Source organism: Saccostrea cucullata, unplaced genomic scaffold (assembly GCF_032062105.1).
Source record: "Saccostrea cucullata isolate Sc308-1 unplaced genomic scaffold, CSIRO_AGI_Scuc_v1 ctg312, whole genome shotgun sequence".
NCBI classification, from domain to species: domain Eukaryota; kingdom Metazoa; phylum Mollusca; class Bivalvia; order Ostreida; family Ostreidae; genus Saccostrea; species Saccostrea cuccullata.
In genome coordinates, this window is record NW_026929887.1 from 333,723 (window position 1) to 355,467 (window position 21,745).

The 21,745-nt window shown below is 32.9% G+C and overlaps 1 protein-coding gene across 1 annotated transcript in view; it reads left to right on the plus strand.

Moving 5' to 3' along the window:
- The first annotated feature begins 1,462 nt into the window (after positions 1 to 1,462).
- The window catches only part of LOC134282399 (early endosome antigen 1-like), a 54,230-nt gene continuing 33,947 nt past the window's right edge, over positions 1,463 to 21,745 (plus strand). Inside the window, exons 1-14 of the mRNA XM_062764794.1 lie at positions 1,463 to 1,558; positions 2,495 to 2,540; positions 2,745 to 2,834; positions 2,938 to 3,006; positions 3,130 to 3,168; positions 3,280 to 3,354; positions 4,158 to 4,214; positions 13,569 to 13,652; positions 13,988 to 14,113; positions 14,558 to 14,683; positions 15,646 to 15,720; positions 16,138 to 16,212; positions 17,611 to 17,694; positions 17,909 to 18,034. Of these exons, the coding sequence (XP_062620778.1) occupies positions 2,506 to 2,540; positions 2,745 to 2,834; positions 2,938 to 3,006; positions 3,130 to 3,168; positions 3,280 to 3,354; positions 4,158 to 4,214; positions 13,569 to 13,652; positions 13,988 to 14,113; positions 14,558 to 14,683; positions 15,646 to 15,720; positions 16,138 to 16,212; positions 17,611 to 17,694; positions 17,909 to 18,034 (1,061 nt within the window). The 5' untranslated portion in view covers positions 1,463 to 1,558; positions 2,495 to 2,505. The remainder of the gene's footprint in view (positions 1,559 to 2,494; positions 2,541 to 2,744; positions 2,835 to 2,937; positions 3,007 to 3,129; positions 3,169 to 3,279; positions 3,355 to 4,157; positions 4,215 to 13,568; positions 13,653 to 13,987; positions 14,114 to 14,557; positions 14,684 to 15,645; positions 15,721 to 16,137; positions 16,213 to 17,610; positions 17,695 to 17,908; positions 18,035 to 21,745) is intronic.

The following is a 21,745-nucleotide window of genomic DNA, read 5'->3' on the forward strand; positions in this document are numbered from 1 at the left end:
ATAACTAAGATGCATGCTCGAGTTTTTTGCCTATCAAACTCTTGTTCAACTCGCAAAATTGCCAGTTAAATCCTTCACCGCCCGCGTAGCTCAGTTATGGAAATTTCCAGTTTTAAGATGCGCAACAGTTTTTTTCAACTTTACTTCTCCAATATATCGTAAAAATACACAAGTCAATAATGAATTGTCTTTTATCATATTTCCCTGTTTGTTGGTTTTATTTATTTATTTCTCTGCATACCTCTATAATAGTGACTTTTAATTAAGGAATAATTAACCGTCTAATTTTTCGATTTCATGATATGATCAATCGATTGGCTTGCGTGATAAATTGCATAAACGCCGAAGATATCATGAAATCGATAAAATCTTTTAATCTGACAGTTTTTTCTTATATTTTCGCCAATCCACGTGGTACAAGCCCTGCTTCTGTCCCGCCCCACACATGATTTTTTTTAATCGCGCCTATTGATGATCCAGTACATTTATGTAGAAATAAAGTACATTACTTAATAGTAATTTTATCTCAAAAAAAAAGACATTGGAAATGTAAATATGTAGGAATTCGTCTAATCAAACTACGAGAGTTGATCTAAACGTATTAATGTCATAAGACTGATTATTCTAATATCATATAAAGAGTTTCATACATGTACATTGAATATCTGAATGAAATTTCAAGGATAAAAGGCGAAAATAAAATTGAGTTTATAAGAGTTGTATGGACCTGACTTGTTTGCGGTCAGAGTAGGGAGCCCACATCCACACCAAACTGATTTATTAAATATTATGTACATTTTGGACACATCAGTCAGGGAAAGCGTCCCTCCCCATCAACCCTCCAAATACGCCAGTAAAAACGCTGTACTCGCATATCGTTTGAATATGGAAATTTCCAGTTAAATACATTGGAAAAATTTTAAGACAGTCACACAACAGATACAGTTTTGTCTTCCCCTGTTTATTACGTTTCGCATCCTGGGCAAGTCAATTAGCGGCGAAATACGATATAACAATACATTTACTTCCATATTTTGATTTGTCACTAGTTATTTACTAAAAATCTTTAATTTTTAAGATTCAAGTGAATGATTTTTTTTTCTTCAAAAAACCTCCCATGAATTCGTACAATAACCAGTTATATATTTAGACAGAACTTAATTTAAAGTCTTCCTTTCCCCAGTGTTTACAGACAGTTGCTATGTTTATATACGATAAGCGGAATAACTCGTATTCTAAGGATGCAATTTCATGTCGAGCAGGCTGGCATATGGGCAAGGAAATGTAGTTCAGTAATTGTCAATCATTTTTGAAAATTAGAAATGACAAACTATTATCGACGACATTCATCGTAAGTGTCTCTTTTTGTATGCAAAATATTAATTTTACCCAGTTTTGCAGCTAATGGGTCGCATTTATTTCAAATCTGTAATACGATATTTCTACTTTCGATTTGATAAACGTTTTGAATAAAACATAGTACAAATAAATTTAGGTACATTATGGAATTAAAAATATTCGCATAAAGAAAAAACCCAGTCATTCTGGTGATGAAAACGTGAGTAAAATATGTTACTTCACATGTACTTTTACTCTTTTTGTTCAGTTTAACTTTTAAAATTATATTATAGTTAGAAACACATTAAAGAATGTCTTGTATAAACACTCTGGAGAACGTTTTAAAAAGTTAAACATATAAATTCTTTTGAACCACAAGGGATAATGTCTTTAACAACACTTTCGAGCTAATGTTTTCTTTATTTAATTTTTTTTTTACATATAGTATATTTTCGTGTATGAACATGCAAAAATTTTGCGCTTCGATTTAAATCTTGCAGTTTGATTGGTAGATAACCCTTTTCTATTTATAGCAAATATTTTTAAGGCTAATAATCAATTTACTAAGGAGTTTGTTAGTATTGAGAGAAATCGCAATGCTCAAAAACCTTTGAAATACAAGCTTAAGGAATTTATTACTCGTTACATCTTAAAGTGTATGAATTAAATATATATCCTGAATTATGCGCGTTCATGAGCCAAAATATGATATGATATATTAGCATTCAAATCCTTCATGTAGATCTTAACCGTTTTTTTTTAATCCATTTTGTTGAGCTGAAAAAACCTCCTGCCGCATTTTAGTTTCTACATCTAAGGTCATAATAGCTCATAATTTGATTAAAGCATAATAATATAGACGGTACATACCTGAAAGGCGTTATGTCTCTTCTGTTAATTAATGGGATTTAAGAAATCCGTTATCTTTATATACGTACTTGATATAAAAATACTAACAACCTCGCGATGTCTTTTCTTAAAGAAATCGAGGCACAAATTTAAGAACAAACACATACATGTATATATAAATTAGAAAGGTTTATATTTTGGCAATACAGCGAATTTATATGTGTTGGTTTGGTATCTCATAAGAACAATAGCTATCGAGACCAGGGGAAGAATATAACAGGGAAAACTTTCATTTTTTTTTTTTCAGTAAATGAGAAGATGACAGGACGAGGAAGTACTAGTCTCCCTAAAAGGTATGGAAACAGATTCCGCACAAGTTATAAAAATGTCAAAGACGTAATCATGATCATTTCTTGATGATATTTATATTTTCCTCAATATTTATAGTAACATTTAGCAATTGAGATGGTTGCAGAAAAGTCCAGATAACGATGTCATTAGATTCTCTTTCTCTCTATCCTAATGCAGAAATATTTTAAAGCAAATTGTGTTTCTAGAAAAATTAAGAAGAGAAGTGTTAGTCCTCCGAAAACGTCACGTAACTACGAAAAACCAACAAAAGAGTGGTTAAATAAACATGATATTGGGTAAGTATACACTGTTCTTTTGTTTCTAAAACATACCACCAAATACACGTTATGCACTCGTATTTCAAGTACAATCTTTAATTTGAAATTATATATGTTACAGACATTATACTGAAGTGCCTGTAAACGTCAAAAGATCATCTAAACATCCATCGTCTTTGAGAAGTCCAAGGTAATGATTTCTAAACAATTAAGGAAGAAGAAAATTATGTATAAAGTATTGATAAATATATTAATATTTCATATATTTTAATAAATTGTGCGGTTAATATTTGTTAACAATATTTATTTTAAGGTTGTGTGAAGAGCGAAGATTTACCAAATTGCCTCCATCGTAAGTTCATAAACATTAAATTAAAATTTACATGCTACTGCAATGTAAATATACGACTTTAACTTAGATTTTATTGTTAAACAGTTATATGTTATTGTTTTATTGCTGCAGTTCTCCACATAACCAGTATGATACCGAAAGTACTGATGAATATGAAGACCACGCCCAGTACCTTGGGGAGGATAGGTATCGTGTTTTATGTACTTCCAAAGATATACTACCAAACGTATCTTGAAAAAAAGAGCATATTAATTAATACGCCACAAAAATTAGGATAACACTTCAAAAGCGGCAAAGGGATATATACGTTATTTAAAGCTTTCTATTTGAAAATGGGCAAAGGGATATATACGTTATTTAAAGCTTTCTATTTGAAAACGGCAGCAACTTATACTAAGTTACACTCCAAGATCAAGAGATATTTAAAAGATGATAATACCCAAGAATTTTCCTATCACCGTTAAAAAAACCCTAGCACTGATGTTTCAAAAGTTATATCCATGTATAAAGTTTTGCACATGTCAATAACTTTCCAAGGTAAATGGGTCAAATTTTATTGACTCCCAAGGTTAAATTAAATAACACATATGAAACATGAAAGTAATGGCACGAACTGCTCGAAAGTTTTTTTTCCAAAGTAATTTTTTAGTTCAAGTTTAAGAAATCAAAATTGTTGCTACCCAAGGGAATGTCTTGTGACAAGAAATATGCATGTAAAAATATATCTATAACACTTACGGTCCAAAACTGGTTAATCTCCAATTGCAAAGTAAAGATCAAACGATTTTATAAAAATACATTTATTTAGTAAGGGATGGAAGCTAGATTCATCAGATTATACATAATTCATATTTATTAATAAAATTAAAACGTATTTTCTGCAATAAATATATTTATATTTGCAAATATACAATGTACATTTACACTTCAAGAAAACAAAAGAGGAAACGAAAATAAAAAAATTCGCGTTTTCGATATATTTTATTTAGTTCCGCTGGTGAAAGTGATGAAGAAGACATACACAAGAAATTATTGCTGTATGAAAGGTAATGTTCCAATTTTCAAAATTGCATGCCAATTTGGTGTTAGGATTTGCTAGGATAAAGGCCTTTCTACTTTCGTAAGAAAAAAGCTGTATGAGAATGAACCGTTAATATGTCTGTATTCCGATTTTGTTGACACAAAATAAAGAGGTTTAAATAACCAGATGTATATGAATGATTTAACACTTTTTTTGTTTTTTTTTTTCAATAAAATGTTTCTTTGTTAATACGAACTTGACCGAATCGGCGAAAGGTGAACATTTGCAATTTGCAGAAAAAAGTATTCAGTTGGTTCAAAAGACAAAAAATGGTTACAACTGAATTTGCATGGCACCTAATTTGTTATAATCATAATTTGCAGTTGTTTGCTCGATGGTTAATTAAGTCCCACTGGAGGATGTTTGTCATTTAAATTTATTTTTTAAAGATTTTTTTTTTCAGATTGAAATATAAAGGTGTACCTATTTTTTTTTCTTGGAACGCTCGATCAGTTGCCGTACTTTTTATTCAACTAATATACATAGTACAGCAATGTTCAATCTCTAAGTTTTTATCAATCAAAACATTATTTTCCCACTGAAAGCATACAAGAACTCAAATAAATGATATATAATTTTTTTTAATCTTATCAATGATTAAATCTTTCACTTTTAAACGAGATATTTTATGGATACACGATTTTTTATGTAGTGAACCACCTAAAAATATACATGTAAATTGCCCGACTTTCAAAATACCAAAATATGTCAGATTACAAATTAGAGCAGTTTCTGTTACTCCCGTCTCTTTCCATAAGATATGGTTGTGTTCAAAAATTACTTTATGAAAAAAAACTTTGTGCCATGTGATATGTAATTTGGATTGACTTCAGTGTACATGAAGTTAGGTATCAGTCACATTATCCAGTGATGGGGTATACAATGAAAAACCGATGCTTTTTTGATTAAAATGGCGTGATTGCCGGCCGGACACCTATAGTAATCGGACGGTGACTGAGACCATTTGGCAAATCGGTGGGGGTCATCGGTAGAAAATAGGTTGTAGTTATCCACTGGCCGGAAAATTTGACTAATGCCTAGGTCACATTTCCCTGCCGGTGACCGTAAACCGGTGGTATATGTAATTGATGGTAATCTGTGGTGTGAGCGATGCCCCAACATCGGTCCACATTGGCCTAGTAGTCCTTAAAGAATCAGTCACATTATCCAGCGATGGAGTATACGATGAGAAACCGATGCGTTTTGTGATAAAAATGACGTGGTTGCCGGTGTAACGTTGAATTTTGACCCGGATTGAAAATTGACCCGGAAGACATTTTTCAACGTTGAATACTGAGACCAAAGGTGTTGAATTAAGACCCTAGTCCGTTGAAAACTGAGCTGGGTCGTTGAATTTTGATCATGAAACCGGTTCAAAATTCAACAGCATAATAACAAATATTTATGTCTAGGTTTTCACAACTGTGATTTAATTCATTGGTATAAGTCGACGTTTTTGCATTTACTGCCAAAAAGTGATATCACCTATTTGAATAGGTAATATCACCTATTCTATTCGACTAGATGATATCACCTATATATTCCCCTCGAATAAAAGATATCACTTATTTGAATAAGTGTTATCACCTATTCGAATAAGTGATATCACCTACTGAGTATTCAAATAGGTGATATCACTTTTTGGTAGTAAATACCATAACGTACTCGTACGTAGGCGTCGGGAACGGGGAGCAGAATCAGAATGTATTTTTAAAAACTTTACATGACAAGAAGAAAACACTTGTTGTGGGGTTCAAATCAACATTTAGATACACTGATGACGTATGATCAAGTAACAATAGTTACTTAAGTTCATATATCGACTCGATATACATTGTATATCCGAGTAAACTTTAAGTTAAAGTCACCACTGAATCGCCACAACTGTTTCATTTTTGGAACTTTTACTGACTATGGTTGATGAAGGCAATTTAAAACTATATTGTATAAGAAAAGAAATGATTTCTTCTTCATCTTTTCCACAGTGAGCTTTCCTATTTGTAAAGTAATACTAGTATTCCGCTATTACACCGAGTAAAACGTTGCATTATTATACTTTTATGTTATCAAAAATTTTGGTTTCTTTTTCTAAATCATGTCATTCCTGTTCGATATAATATGATTCCTATTCGATTAATTGTTAGTCTTGTGTGAAAAAAAGTTATTTCTGTTCGAGAATTCATCACCTTGAAGTTGTTATTCTATTCGAAAATTTGTAATTCCTATTCGAAAATTTTGTCATTTCTATTCGAAAATAAAATGGTTTAAATTTGATAATGATGTTAAACATGTCATTCCTATTTAATTGAGTTTACAACCAGTTCTAGTTTTGTCATATTTCCCAGAATTCAATTATTGAAAAAGAATAAGAAAAACTTTGCATAGGAGAGATAAAATTATGCAATAATTATTGACAAGAAGTTTATCGAAAAGTAATCGTATTTTTTCGAAAAGAAATGTATGCTAGAAGGTTTTCGAACAACTTTATTGCATATAAACCAAATAATTATCAAATAAGAAAGATAAAATTATCGAACAGGAATAGCAAAATTAGCGAATAGGAATCACATGTTTTCAAATATGAATGACATCGAATAGAAAACGCGTGAATCATATTGTCACATTTCCTCTAATGGGAATAGCGAAATGTCGAATACAAATTAAAAATTATCTAATAGGAATAACAACTAATCGAATACGAGTAACATTGTATCGAATAAGAATGATTTGTTCTAGAATAATAATAATCTCATTTTCAAGGTTGTGCTCCGAAATCGGTCAATTTTTAAGCCGAAGCAGGCTACTGACAGATAATGCCTAGGTCACATTTCCCGGTCGGAAGCCGTAGACCGGTGGTAATCGTTTGTAATCCGTGATGTTAACGATGCCTTAACATCGGTCCACATCGGCCTAATAGTCCTTACAGAATCAGTCACATTATCCAGCGATGGATATACGATGGGCAACCAATGCCTTTTATGATAAAAATGTCATGGTTGCCGGCCGGACTTTCAAAGGCCCAGCGAAGCATCGCTAATCATAAAACGATGTTCCAGGATAATCGGCCGATGTATATTACATCGCTCATACATTGGTGAACATCGTTCGTACGTGGGTCGACTACGGGTCAATGTTTGGTCGAACATCGACCGATGATCGTCCGTTATCTGTTGGACACCACTCAACCCCCCGATGACTTCAGATTAAACGGGTATTGGACGATGCTCAGCTATACATCGGCCGATCCGTGAAAGATGTGTTAATGATGGGTTGCCGATGAGGAGCGATGTGAGGCATCGTTGGAGACATCGCTGAATTTTAACTACGAATTATTTCCCACCGATGACCCCACCGATTCTCAAAATGGCCTCAGTCACCTTCCGATCACTAGTGGTGCCCGGCCGGCAACCATGCCATTTTCATCAATAAACGCATCAGTTTCTCATCGTATACCCCATCGCTGGATAATGTGACTGATACTTATGTTTGTTACAGGGATTTCACCAACCTTGCTTAAAGTCAGCATTACTTACATGCTATGGTCGCTATATTGATCTTTTTCACAAATATAACCTATCATTGGATTCATTTTGGCCGATGTGTTTCATTCTAATTTTAGGCTATTTTTTTTGTTAATATTTATACTGAATTTGACTAGATGGGATGTTTCGTCCACCTGATCAATATATATAGGGCTCACTTTCTTCTAGACACCAGATTTCAAAGATTTTTGTTTTATGCCCTATTCATAGTTTTATTTTTATTTATGGATGCTATGGATTTTAGAAAGCATTGTCAAAAAATAAAGTTGTCATGCTGAAATCGTGCACTGATCAAAATGTACCTATAAACACGGGATGATAGGTTTATTTCTATTATTCTTGAAGAGGGATAAATTTAAATCGGAATATAAATACAGAGATACTGATAAATCCCATTAAACAATTTCCAATTTAAAAAAAATGTTCAAACTCTGAGGTGGGGTCAATTTTCAACTTGATCATCAGGGATTAGGAAAAAATTATCAATCTGTTGTAAAATGACCCCGGGTATAAATTCAACAACTTTTGGTCTCAATTTTCAACGGAAACTTCCATACAAGAAACAATATTTGGTTTTAATGTTGATTATATTTTAAATTAATCCTCCCCGATTTTAATGCACATCAACCACCGTTCTGCGCATGCGCCAATCACGTGATATTGGCGGTCACGTGACCCCCTCCGTAGCGTTCTGTCACAAAAGTTAAAAGATTTCTCCGAGTTTTATATTTCTTTCCATGTGAGTTAATTTTTATGACAAGAACAGTTAATTTGTCAGAAATGGTCATATCTCGGCAACAGAATTAATGGGTGGATAATAACATCCTTTCCAAAAATAAGCATGGCGACCATTAAAACACAAATCTTCTGTCTCAGGTGAGACCTTTATTCAAGGTGGATAGAGAATGGGTGCATCCTTTTTATCATATCTAATATGTTTAAAATCTAAAGTAAACGATATCTTAGGTATTTAATACTTATATCATTGTTCAAATATTCAACTATTTCTCAAAGTGCTAATTGGAGGTCTTTGATAGCAAATTGCTTAATTAAAAATACATATCTTTTCAAACTTGCTTTCACTGGGCAAGATGACAAGTATCATTTTTAACCATCAGCCTTCCTTCACTAAAACGATTAATCCAATCATTAATTGAATTTATAGGAACTCATTTATCTCTATAAACTGTGTACAAATTATTATATGATACTGTAGAGGGATTTCTAAGATATTACAATAAATTGTACAGTCGTTTGTTGAACGAGTTCGACTGAGACAACCATTTTTCGTCACAAGTGACCTAAATAGTGACGTCATTTTCACATTGTGACGTCACAAACAAGGAGAGAAACTTTATTCAGCATATGCTATTTATAGACCTTGTGTATGGCTATGCGTGTACCGAATTTCATTCTAATCTGAATTGTGGTTTTGTAGATATAGAGATAGTTTGCGAACTTTTTGATCACCCCTCGTACTGTGTAAAATTTTCCCTTCCCGAAGAACCAAATCCTGGAACCATTGAATACAAATTTCACCACTTTGGTAGAGGGCTCGATCATTGCTTTACAAAAAAAAGTTTGTCCCCTAGTTGTCAAATATTAAAACATGAAGTTTCCTATCTTTCATGTATCAAATTAGCCCAGATTTTGCACACAAACAGTAGTCCAAGTGAACACAAATTTTGCAATTACTGCCAACGACGAAAATCTGCAATAGATTTCGTTTCGTTTTTATTCTCCAACACTCATGGGCTAAAGTCCCCATGAATATTCATCTGAACATTTCCAAATAAAAGAAGTGTTTATGTCTGCAACCTTGAAATAAGATGCATTATTTGCAATAACACCTATACATATTGTGTTTATTATGTCTCCAGTGATTCGGTGCAAAAGAGAATGTTCAGAGTACGATCTAATTTTAACCGAGACAAGCTACTTTAAAAAATTGATGTTACAGGGATTTCAATAATCTCGATTATTAAAGTCTGCATTTTGCAAATTACATTTCAACATAAAATGACCTTGTTTGCCATTAAAACTTATTGTTCGGTCGTATTTAACATGTAGGATAGGATGCTTCCTTATTCTAGTTAACAAATTCCACTTCTGACTTGTTCAGATGGCCTTTTTTTTGTTGGTTTGAATTTTGACTGAAACGATTTATACCAATGTTGGCGTTAATTTTATTTCAATGTTTTGGGCTATTCGCCCTAATTTACCTATTTACAGCGGATTCACGACAGGTGTGAGCGGTTGACTTGGGATGCCTTCTAGGCACATCATCTTACACCATGTACTACCAGAGGTCTATGTTTTGTCCTGCTCACGATCTGTTTTCAGGAAACAATGTTCAAGATAAATAAATCATTGTTCGTCATCTTAATCTTTTTCATGTACGAAATACCGTATAAGTAGAATTTTTATCGAGGATTTAATTTTAACATTATTAGCGAGGGTGCTGAGATTGCTAAAACTGAATATCGCTAAAATTTATTCGCATTTAATTTGTAATAGCTTCTTCAGTGAGCATTTTAAAATCGCTAAAATTATATCTCGCTAAAAATAAAATACCAGTTTTTAAGGACAAATGGCTATATTTGCGTCTCGCTAAAATTTCCATCTATACGGTATGAAGATAACAAGCAGTTATCATGTCCTAATATCCCCTTAAAACAATACAAATAAGAGGCAAAGTAAACAAGGAGCTAAAAAAACACCAGAGGTGGAATCAGGTACCATGCATGAGTAAGCATCCCCTCTCGACCGGAAAACCGCCGTGTGCTCCTTTACATGATCGGGTGTACGGAAAAAATTCGTAGATAATTCCGTGTGCAAATACAGGCCCAAAAATCAGTAAGCAACTAGAGTTCGACTTAATGACCGAGATTATTAACTTGCAAAATGCTATTAGTACGTTTAAGTAAACTTAATCAAAGAGACTATATAGAGCTTGCTAAAGGATGACTTTAATTAAACTGCTGATATTGTCTCGTTTTAGAAGTTTTAGTGAGCATTCCCTTGCATCTCTAATCAACCCGGAGACAAACCTCATCTGCAGGTAATAAAGATATTAAAAGAAGTTGACATAATACAAAAGTTAAAGTAATCAGTTTTATCATAAGCATTTGATATTACGTTACCATTTACGTCTTTTCCAGTAAAATATCAAATTATGGAACAGACATGTCATACTCAGTTGTATCAACTACTAGTATTTCAACCTCACAAGGGTGTATCAAGTCGACATATGAATGAAAGTCTTTATTGATAATACATATCTCGAATTTAAGGTCAAAGCAAGTGGTTCTTCCAAATCATTAAAGACCAAAGAGTTTGCAAAATGTATACAATCAATTTTTTACCGAGGAAAACTACTGGCAAATTGATGCTACAAGGATTTCAACATTCCTGTTTAAGCCTTAAAATGGCATATATATTTCATTGCATTTGTAAATTTATACATCATGTCGCTGGGTCGCCTGACATGTTTCAAATATTTGTAAGGTAATTGATTTTACACTGACTACCGAGTAATTCTTCCTAAACAATACATGTACACAAAACGCTCATAAGTTAGAGATGCTTACTGCCCCCTGTGCAACTGATCCCACCACGAGTGTTTCATGGGTCCGTGTTTTTGTCCTGTTATAATTCGTTTTATGCTCCCATAATCAATGATTGGGGGTTTATAGTTTTTTGTCCCGTGCGTCCGTCTGTCTTTTTATCTGTCCGCAAAAACTTTACTTACTTACTTATGCCTGCTATCCCATTTGTGGAATAGGCCGCTGAAACGATTCCTCCATGCAGTCCCCTCTATTCTGAGCAGTGCTTTCTATCTCTTTCCAATTCTTGTCTATTCGTTTTAAGTCTGCCCCAAATCTCTCCTCTTTGGCATTCCCCACTTTAAAAAACTTAACTTTGGTCGTAACTTTTAACACTCATATTTCACAGGTATACCACTTATTCCTTGCCACAAGACCTTCCTTTGGATACAAAAAATTTTGAACATTACCTTGGAGTTTGAATTGCATTTGAGAAAACTCCAATCCTTGCTACAAGCTGTCATTAAGGGGCATCAGTGTTTCACATAAACGTAGTTTGTTTTTTAATACTTGATTTAAGAGATTGAGTATTGCTTGTTTTCATCGACCCTTACATCAAAAGATTTATATATCCTCGCTACTCGGCAATTGTTTTCTCGACTTTTTTGTAAATAATATACTTGGATCAATGCATATTCTTGTTTAATTGCTGAACGCTTTATCAGTACTTTCTTACTTTTATTAATTGTTCTGACTGAACCAAACTTGATTTTCTTAAAGTAGAGAAATGCATATTTGCCAAAGTTTTATTTGATCAAAACAAATTCAATACGCCTTGAGATTAAACACCAATTTAAGGATTTGATTCCAAGTGCAGATATTTATCATTTTGTATTAGAATTGTACCAAATTTCAACACGTCCAAGATAAACAAACATATCAAGGGATGCATCTTTTTATCCAAGACAATATATACTTGACACGATGAAATACGCCACTGGATTAAATAGATAGATCTCCATTGGAAGCATAGATACGAACGACAAACAAGTTCTGTTTTATATCGTACAATATCAAGCCGTGATGGGCGTGATATTGTCTGATTGAGCTCGGCAATCTCTCCCTAATCAAGGCCCCTGTAGTCTACACGCTTAATAATTCAATTTATTGGGGAGTCATTTTATCTTATAAACATACTTATCTGTCCTTAAATCCATGGTGCTAACAGCTATTTCATTCCAATTAATTTATCTGTTAATCTATAAATATCTACAATGACTCTATACATTCGGACCAAGTGCATTAAAATAACTTACAGTACTAGTACGCCGAACTGTTTAATAAGGTAGAAATATTACTCAAAGACAATGCATTTCATATAAATAACTTAAAAATTTCAATATTCACAAATTTAACATTTCGAAATAATCTTTCAAGTGCTTAAAATCGAAGTGTTCTACGTCTAAATTCGTTGAAGCCAACATCACATAAACAGACATGCAGTAATAATTAAAAAAGTCGTGAAGTTTCCACAATTTTCAGTCATTTTATTTTCCAAAGCTTTTTTTTCAAAGAGTGAAATATTTCAACTATTCAGCGCAATTAAGACACCAAGTTGAACAACTATCAAAATATCTTTTGAGTCTGAAGTATTAATCGCTTGGTGGATTTTGCCGAAATTTGAGAAGTCGGATTCAGAGAAAAACAAAAGAGCTCGTTTGATTTCAATTTGGAGGCATTTTGTCACGGCTGTGATGAGAGATCACTCTCTGATATATTCTAGTATTGTTTTCTGGATGATTTCTTATTGAAAGACAGTCTTGTTATCCCTTTCTCTTCGGACAACAATGGGATCTTTATCTGGTCTTTATATACGAGATATCACTTTATTTTAGATCGAGCTCCAGGTAAACTTAGTATAAAATTACTGACATCAAGGTTATATTAAAAATATATATATAACTATATATATATATATATATATAGTTTTATTGGATATATATATATATACCTTGTGTAAATATTCACAATGAAGATCAGTAAGTTAAGATAAATAGGGAAATAAATGGGAGTCAACAAATTCTAAATTATTTATATATTTGTTTTTTTTTTTTGTTTTTTTGTTTTTTTTGCTAAAAACTTATGTTTGATTGCTTAATGATCATATCATGATAAGTTAAATGTTTTTCTTTATTTTAGTATTCAAATCAATTTTGGTCAATTTTACTGTAGGCAAAGCACCGAGAAAGAGCTATCAGAAACATGGAACCTGAAAGTCGAATCCACCCTAACAGAAAATGAGCATCTTAAACACACGTAAGAAAACAAGCAAACAGAAAAACAAGATCGATGCAAGACGGAGCATCCCTTCACAGAAATCATATATATAAATCAATGCAGTATTCGACACTGATCCCAATGCAAATAACGTCACTTCCATTTCACACAGAATTAAATCACCCACAAACGAACACACACGATTTTGTTACTGTATTCCCTCCAAATAACTTCGTTGCAGGAAGGGGGTGGTGGTGGGAAAAAAGCTAGAGTATTTAGCAGAACAAATTGTGTTTGTGAAACTCTGATGCCCCAGTATGAGCTATTATTATATGAAATAATTATTTTGAATCAGAAACATTTTAATCATATAGGTTAAGAACGTATAATAATCAAATTGAGGCTTTGGAAAGAAGAAACAAAGAATTTGTGTTGGAGATGTCAAATAAAAATGATGAAGTCTCAGAGTATAGTAAAGAGAAACAAAGACTTGAAATAGAGTAAGTATGAGATATTCTTTTTCCTCTGATACTATCAAAGATCTCAAAGTTTTACAGAAGCTTATGGTTTATTGAGCTGATGGTTAAAAACCCGTAAGATATCATCAAATGATGAAGATTGCAATAATAGGCATCATTATGTACAATTTATTGAAAATTCATTATTATTTTAAAAATAGTACTTTATTTTGTAGAATCTTTTTACTTATGTATTTTTGTATGGATGAATGAAAATGTTTTCAATAAAGTACATTTATAGAGTCTGAAATGCATGATTAAAATTTAGATGAATTAAAACATTTTACTAAAATATAAATAGCATATCAACTGCAAATAATTAAGTTGAATATAAGTAAAATTGAGAAGATAACATGCACATCTTCAATGACATAATCGTTCATTTATTTGTAGGCTCTTTTGATGTTCTGCTTCATGTCTTTTCAGGTTACAAATCAAAGATGACAAAATAAGAAATCTGACACAAGAGAAAGATAGTCTTTCTGAAGACTTTGAATTAAAGGTTCAGGAATTCAATGAATTAAAACAATACACTGCTCAACTTCATAAACCGTGAGTATAATTATTAATTGCATTGATTCAGTTGTATTAAACAAATGATTAAAGCTTCAATGAACTGAATCTATCTAATTTGTCATGGAATTCTGTTGTATCAATATTTTAATGAAAGAATCGGTGCACTAAAGCTTTATTCCATTCTTCTCTTTTGATGAAAGTGGGGGATTTCATTAACTGGCCCTTAAGTATGGCGGCCTTCTTAAATTTTGCTATCTAGGCCAGAAGGAGAAGAAACAGAGTCTTTCGCTAGCTTTATTCAACTTTACTCTATGGAGGAGAAACTTCTCAATTATAATGATTTATCCATTGATAAATATAATCTTAGTAAGGATTGTCAGAAATGTTATTTTAGAATTAATTTCGTATTTATGTCTTATGTAAAAAAAATGAACATGTATTATTCTATTTGTTTCAATACATTATAATCCATTTGAAGTTATTCTTAATAAAGTGAATGGCCGCTGAAGAAAATTTGTTGTCTGAGTCAAATAATCACTGTTTATAAAAACACTTTAAAGAAAACAATGCGAGAGGCGAAATTTTGTTTGTTTGTATAACGCACATCGAGAATTTTTCACTCCAAAGAGAGAAATGCCCTCCCCCTACCGTTGGAGGGCTGCAAATTTGGCAAATTCAGACCTGTACTCGGCACTTACATCTTTTGAGCATGCAATAAGGGATCTTTTTTGTGCCAGTGCCCACAATGACGATGAACCTCGGTTTATTGGTCTCAGCCGAAGAACTGGTCTACTCATCTTGTAGTGCATGGGAATCGAACCCGTTGTGTAAGGACCCATTCCTCGCTATTCTAGCGCAAACGCGGTAACTGATGCGCCAAGCGGGCGACTACAAGGGACGAAAATAAAGCAGATGATAAGATTAGATAAAATATTGGATGAATTTTTTACAACAATTTAGAAGTTAAATGTTTATATATATGGTGTTAACTACAACAGGGAAGATTGTGCTGGCACTAAGATACTTCAAGAGAAAATGTTGAAACTCTCGGAGGAAAATGCAGCACTTAAAAGGTAAAGTAATTTGTCATTATTTGATTTTGGTTTTTACTATCTATTTGAATGTATAAAAATAGTTTATATTGTATGACCTGAGTTGCGTTTCAGGTTGCACGTGTGACTCACGTAAAACCGTTTCAATCTACTTGAAGCTACTTTTGAAATAAAATAAGCTCAAATTTGAAGGCATTTTTGAAAATTGACTTATTTTGTACTCTTACTTTCTGATGAAAATAAATTAATATGTAATAAATCTAATTTTCTGTCTACGTGTATCCAAAGTTTTATCATCGTCGGATTACCACGGGTGATCTCGTCTTGACTCAGCGGTTGTATAATCATTGTGGCATTTTTTGTTGACATGACGATGTAGTGTGGTTATGACTCTAAAATTTCCCCGATTTTCTTTGATGTTTTCATTCATGTTTGTAGAATTCAATCCATTCACTTGCATTGCGAAAAAGAACAGAAGAAGTACGAAGCAGAAAAGCAAAAATTACAAAATGCGTGAGTGTTATTCATTTGATGTCCTGCTCTACAAATACCGTATAAGTAGAAATTTTAGCGAGGATTTAATTTTGGCATTATTAGCGAGGGTGCTGAGATCGCTAAAATTTAATATCGCTAAAAATTAATTGCGTTTTATTTGTAATAGCTTCTTTAATGAACATTTTAAAATCGCTGAAATTACATTTCGCTAAAAATAAAATACCAGTTTTTAAGGACAAATCGCTAAATTTGCGTCTCGCTAAAATTTCCACTTATACGGTATCACTTGATTCACATAATAGTGACAGTTCAATATCTTCCTTTTATTTTCCAATTATAATTACGTTTTTTAATGAATTCTTTTTTGTGACATGAGTTTTGTAAAATTTTTGATGTATTTACGAGGGTTGATCCAAAAGTAATGTCACAGTGTCCATATCTTTTATATTTGGCGTCATATTATCAAATATAATATACCAAAAGATGCACAAATATAAATCTAATTAACATTGAAATTTTAATTTAATAATGTTTATTTGAATTTAATTTATAAATGTTTAAAACATAGAGTGTATTTTTGTGTAGAATGAAAAAGACAAACACTTGGTAATCATAAACATTGTTGTTTTACTCTATTGAATTGCATGAACAAAGGGATTGGCGAAATGGAAAAAACGGCTCGAAGAGTTGTAACGCATTTGTTGCTTCAAAATATGGGAATCATCATAAGCGACAGTAGCATTAATTAATCAGACTTACAGAATAAAGAATCTAAATAAGAGACACCTTAATAGATGGTTTCAGCAATTTGGGGCGTGTGATTTGCGGGTGATTGGTCACTGCAGGATCAGCAGAGGACAAAAAGACCGAAAAACAGGAGATCGGACGGAAACGTTCAATGGTGTCTGACGTAAAAAAAGACACACGTATAGAGTGACATGCATATGTGAATTTCTAAGTTGTCTTTGCTACTGTTTCAAGTGAGTGTATAATGGTACCAATAACTCTCATAGAAATTGGAATTGGTGAAAGTGTTTGCGAATCACAAATATTTTTTAATGAAACGAAGGGGTAAAGCTTAAAAGTATGACGGTGCGTATCCGCAATATTACGTTATTTTTAGGTGCGGCGACTACCATAAACGCACATTGTTTAAAATCCGATATTTTGGAAAGTATACATCATATTCCTTTGATTTTTTCAGGTCTGATTTGAAATAAACAAAGCTTCCATCACTTATAATTTACTTGCTTTACGTCCATTTATAGCAATTTTATTAAAGTTGTGACATTACTTTTGGATCAACCCTCGTATTTATCATAAGTAAATGAATTTATGTTTTTAACAGACAGATATCACTGTTACATTTAAAATATGTGCTAAAAAATAAAATAGTATTCCATTTGAACATTTTAGAATTGAAAAACATTCAATGCAGGAGAAAATGATGAGATTTGAGGTTGATACAATGAAGAAAGATTTTCAAAAAGCCCAAAATAGGTAGGGAAATTGTTTCCATGAATTATTTTTGCGTTACTTATAACCTTACTACTCAAATCTTGATGGAATATAAAAATGATCAATGTGCATATCCGGAGACACTTCTTAATTGCTTAACATACTAGTATTTTTGAAGTATCTTCTTTTTCTCTAGCCAGTATTTCCATTCGACTGTACAATTATTTAGTAAACATATTTATATTTTTTTTCTCAGGAAAAAGGAAAGTGAAGCAGAAATTAAGAAACTGGAGAAGCGTTGTAGTGAGCAGAAGGAAGAAATCAACATGAAGGCTCAAGAAATTAGCCACCTTAAAACAGAAATGAAAAATATGAAATTAGGGTAAGCATGTCATTTGTGAAATGTAAGAATTTCAGCAATGCATTATAGATAAATCAAAGTTAAAATAATGTTCACAAGCAATCATAAATCACAAATTGATTCAATACAAATTACAAAACAATTATTTCATGTTTTGATATGGCAGCTGAAAGTATTCGAACTTTTCATTCGTCTATAACCTATACACAATACCTGAATATATTGTTATATTGCAGTCTCCCTTCATTGATGGCAAATCAATTTAGGTGTAACAAAATTTTGCTTAAAGCACAATTTTAGATAGCTAATTTTACTAAAAGACGAAATCTTAGACTTTGTGATCACATGGAAGTCCAAGGTGAAATGTATATTTTCTTTTATATCATCATTGTAGCATGAATGTCATGGACTAAGTAATATTATAGTAAACAATGTCAAAATTTTTCAGTCTCTATTCTATGATAGTCTTATTTCATTGGTTCTAACTAATGAAGACCCCCTAAATCCTAAGATCATTTGCTTAATTCCTGGGAAACGGTCCTTAATTGAAAAAATAAGTATATATTTTAGGATGTATATCTGTGTTTGTATGTCAATATAATCTATCTTGTTCCTTGACAATTCAATTACTTGACTTTTTAGGTCACCTGAGTAAATTCAGGTTACCTATTGCTATCTCTTTTCGTCCGTCGTCATACGTTGGTACCCTTGACGGTAGTGGTAGAGCGTTCGCTTCTTCTCTGCTTCTGAGTATTAAATAAACTAACTAAGTACATAGTTATGATGAACAAGAGTGTCTCTGCCAAAATTGTGAATTCCATGGCCCCGTCGTCAGGGTCTCTGGTGTTAGGGTAGGGCTCTATTGATTATACTGTGCAAAATGCAATAAATCTTTGAAATTCTTCTTATCTGCTTCTGTGTATTAAAGAAACTTACCAAGTACATAATTGTGTTCAATAAGACTGCCTCTTCTTAAATTGTTAATTCCATGGCCCCATCATCAGAATTTCTGGTGTTAGGGAGGGGCTCTATTGATTATACTGTGCAAATTTCAATAATTCTTTGAAAATCTTCTTATCTGCTGTTGGGTATTAAAGAAACTTACCAAGTACATAATTGTGTTCAATAAGACTGCCTCTTCTAAAATTGTTAATTCCATGACCCCATCATCAGGGTTTCTGGTGTTAGGGTAGGGCTCTATTGATTATATAGTAAAAATATATTATAATCTTTTTCTCTGCCCCTGGATAATACTAGTAAGCAGATGAATTACCGAAATAGTTATGATGTGCAAGGGCACTTCTTTCAGAATTTTGAATGTCAAGAATACCAAGAAGGATGTGGATAACGAACAATATTCAATCTCAAAAGTCCATAAAACAATACAAATTAGGAGCAGAGCAAACACGGACCTCCGAAACATCAAAGTTTGGATCAGGTGGGATGGAGTGAGCATTCCCTGCTGACCGATCACACCCGCAGTGTGTTCCTTGTCATGATCAGGAAATAACGGAAAAAATCTGTCGTCAATTCAGTGTATAAATAAGGGACTAACAATTGGTATGAAAAACGTCAGTCAGCATTCGACTCAATGATAAATTGTATTTGCTGACAAGGTCATTGTATCGACCATAGATATTACGAAATGATGACTTTAATCGAGACTGCTGATATTCTTGTTTCATTAGCTTGCTTGTAAATAATTTACCTTGTTTTAGAAATTGTTCATACGTAGAACATGCTCTTCCGTTTCGAATCAACTGAGATATATATACTCCGTATGCAGGTGATGTAGGTATATTGCTACAAATGTAAGGGAAGTTGACGATAGAAAAGTTAAAGTCATCACGTTTATCATATAGTTTGGTTGTTATATTACCATTAACGTCTTTTTCATGTAAAATATCAAAGTATGAAACAAATGTGTCAGACTATGTGGTATCTTTTGTCTAAAGCTCACCAGGATATATCTTGTCGACGTAGGAATGGAATTTACTATTGCTAATTGACAATACGTCGTCGGTATGTCTAAATGTCGAGTTGAAGACCACAGCAAGTGTTTTCGTCCTTTCACGCATAAGATTTTGCACAAATTCTTCTTCATATGAATATAAAAATAGATCTGTTAATAACGGAGCGCAATTTGTACCCATAGGAATTCCAAGAGATTGTTGGAAGACCTGGTCCCCGAAATCCACATAGATATTGTCAATCAGAAATTCAAGCATCTCTTTGATGTCAACTTCAGAGTATTTGTGTGTGCAATTAGAATGTTTTTATCATAATAATTTTGTAAATGGCCAATGCCCAGGTAAGTAAATTTACGAGTTCCATTTTTATTGAAAAAGCAGCTGTCAATGATATCAAAAAGCCTGGACTTTAATTTATTGTGGGGAATGATTGTGTATTAAGTTGAAAAGTCGTTAAGGTTTTTAAGGTGTTGATTTTGGTAAAATCTTGTGATTTCAAATTGTCTAAACGTTCTTTGGAATTTTTGAATATCCACATCTGAGTCTCACCACTTTTTGAATATATTGTTGCACAGTTCTCATGAAATTTTTCCTTCACTATTGTCAATATCTAAGTGAGGTGTAAAGAAAGAAGCTTGGTTGAACATTTACTGGAGGGAGAGGGAGGGGGCTCTACTAATATACTGAAAATGAATTGTTTGAAATCTGCTCCTTGGTATTAATCAAACATTTTTGATAAGCAAGCGTGCCTTTTCAAAAATTGTGCAATGTGTAGATCTATGTTCAGGGGCACTTCTGATTATTACTGAATATTACGGATTTGTCGAAATGCATGTTTTGTTCCCCTTCCCTGTCTATGGGTAGTAAGTAAACAAACTAAGCAATTGCTAAGTGTATAGTTATGATAAGCAATAATAACTATGATGAGCAATGGTTCCTCTTTCAAAATTGTGAATGCCAAAGCATCTAGCTTAAAACATGAACCAAATCCAATCATTTGAAATTTGTTGCATGATGCTCAGGTGACCTATAAGGCCCACGAGCCTATTGTTTTTTAACATGTACAAAATGTATAATCAGTATATGCATTTATCAGTATAAAATAATTCAGCATTGATGTCATTATCATACAGGATCATGTTTGTATTTCAGATGACCCCTTGCTATCTGTTTTCGTCCGTCGCCGTGTGTCGTCCGTCGTGTGTTAATATTTCAACATTTTCTGCTTCTTCTCTGAAACCCCTCAACCAATTTCAACCAATTTTAGCACAATGGGTGACGGGCAACAAAATTTCTGAATTTCGTGGTCCCTATCCCCCTGGGGCCTGAGGGGTAGGGCCAAAACACTGAAAATTGATGCAATCTTTAAAAATCTTCTTCAATACTCCTGACATCAAGCAGTCAAACTGTTGGCATGATCGTAATCAGCATTTAGTCCTTTACCAAAATTGTGGAATCCATGGCCCAAGGGTCAGGGGTTCCAGTGCTTGTGCTGGGCTAAATAGATTATATAGTAAAATTGCATTATTTCTTTGAAAATCTTCTTCTCTGTTACTGGGATTAAATAAACTAACCAATTACAAAGTTATATTGAGTAAGACTGCCTCTACCAAAATTGTGAATTTCATGGCCCAGCTGTGTCAGTGTTTCTGGTGTTAGGTTTGGGCTCTATTGATTGTATAATGAAAATGCATATATACTTTGAAAATCTTCTTCTCAGTTCCTGGGTATTGAATAAACTAACCAAATACATAGTTTAGAT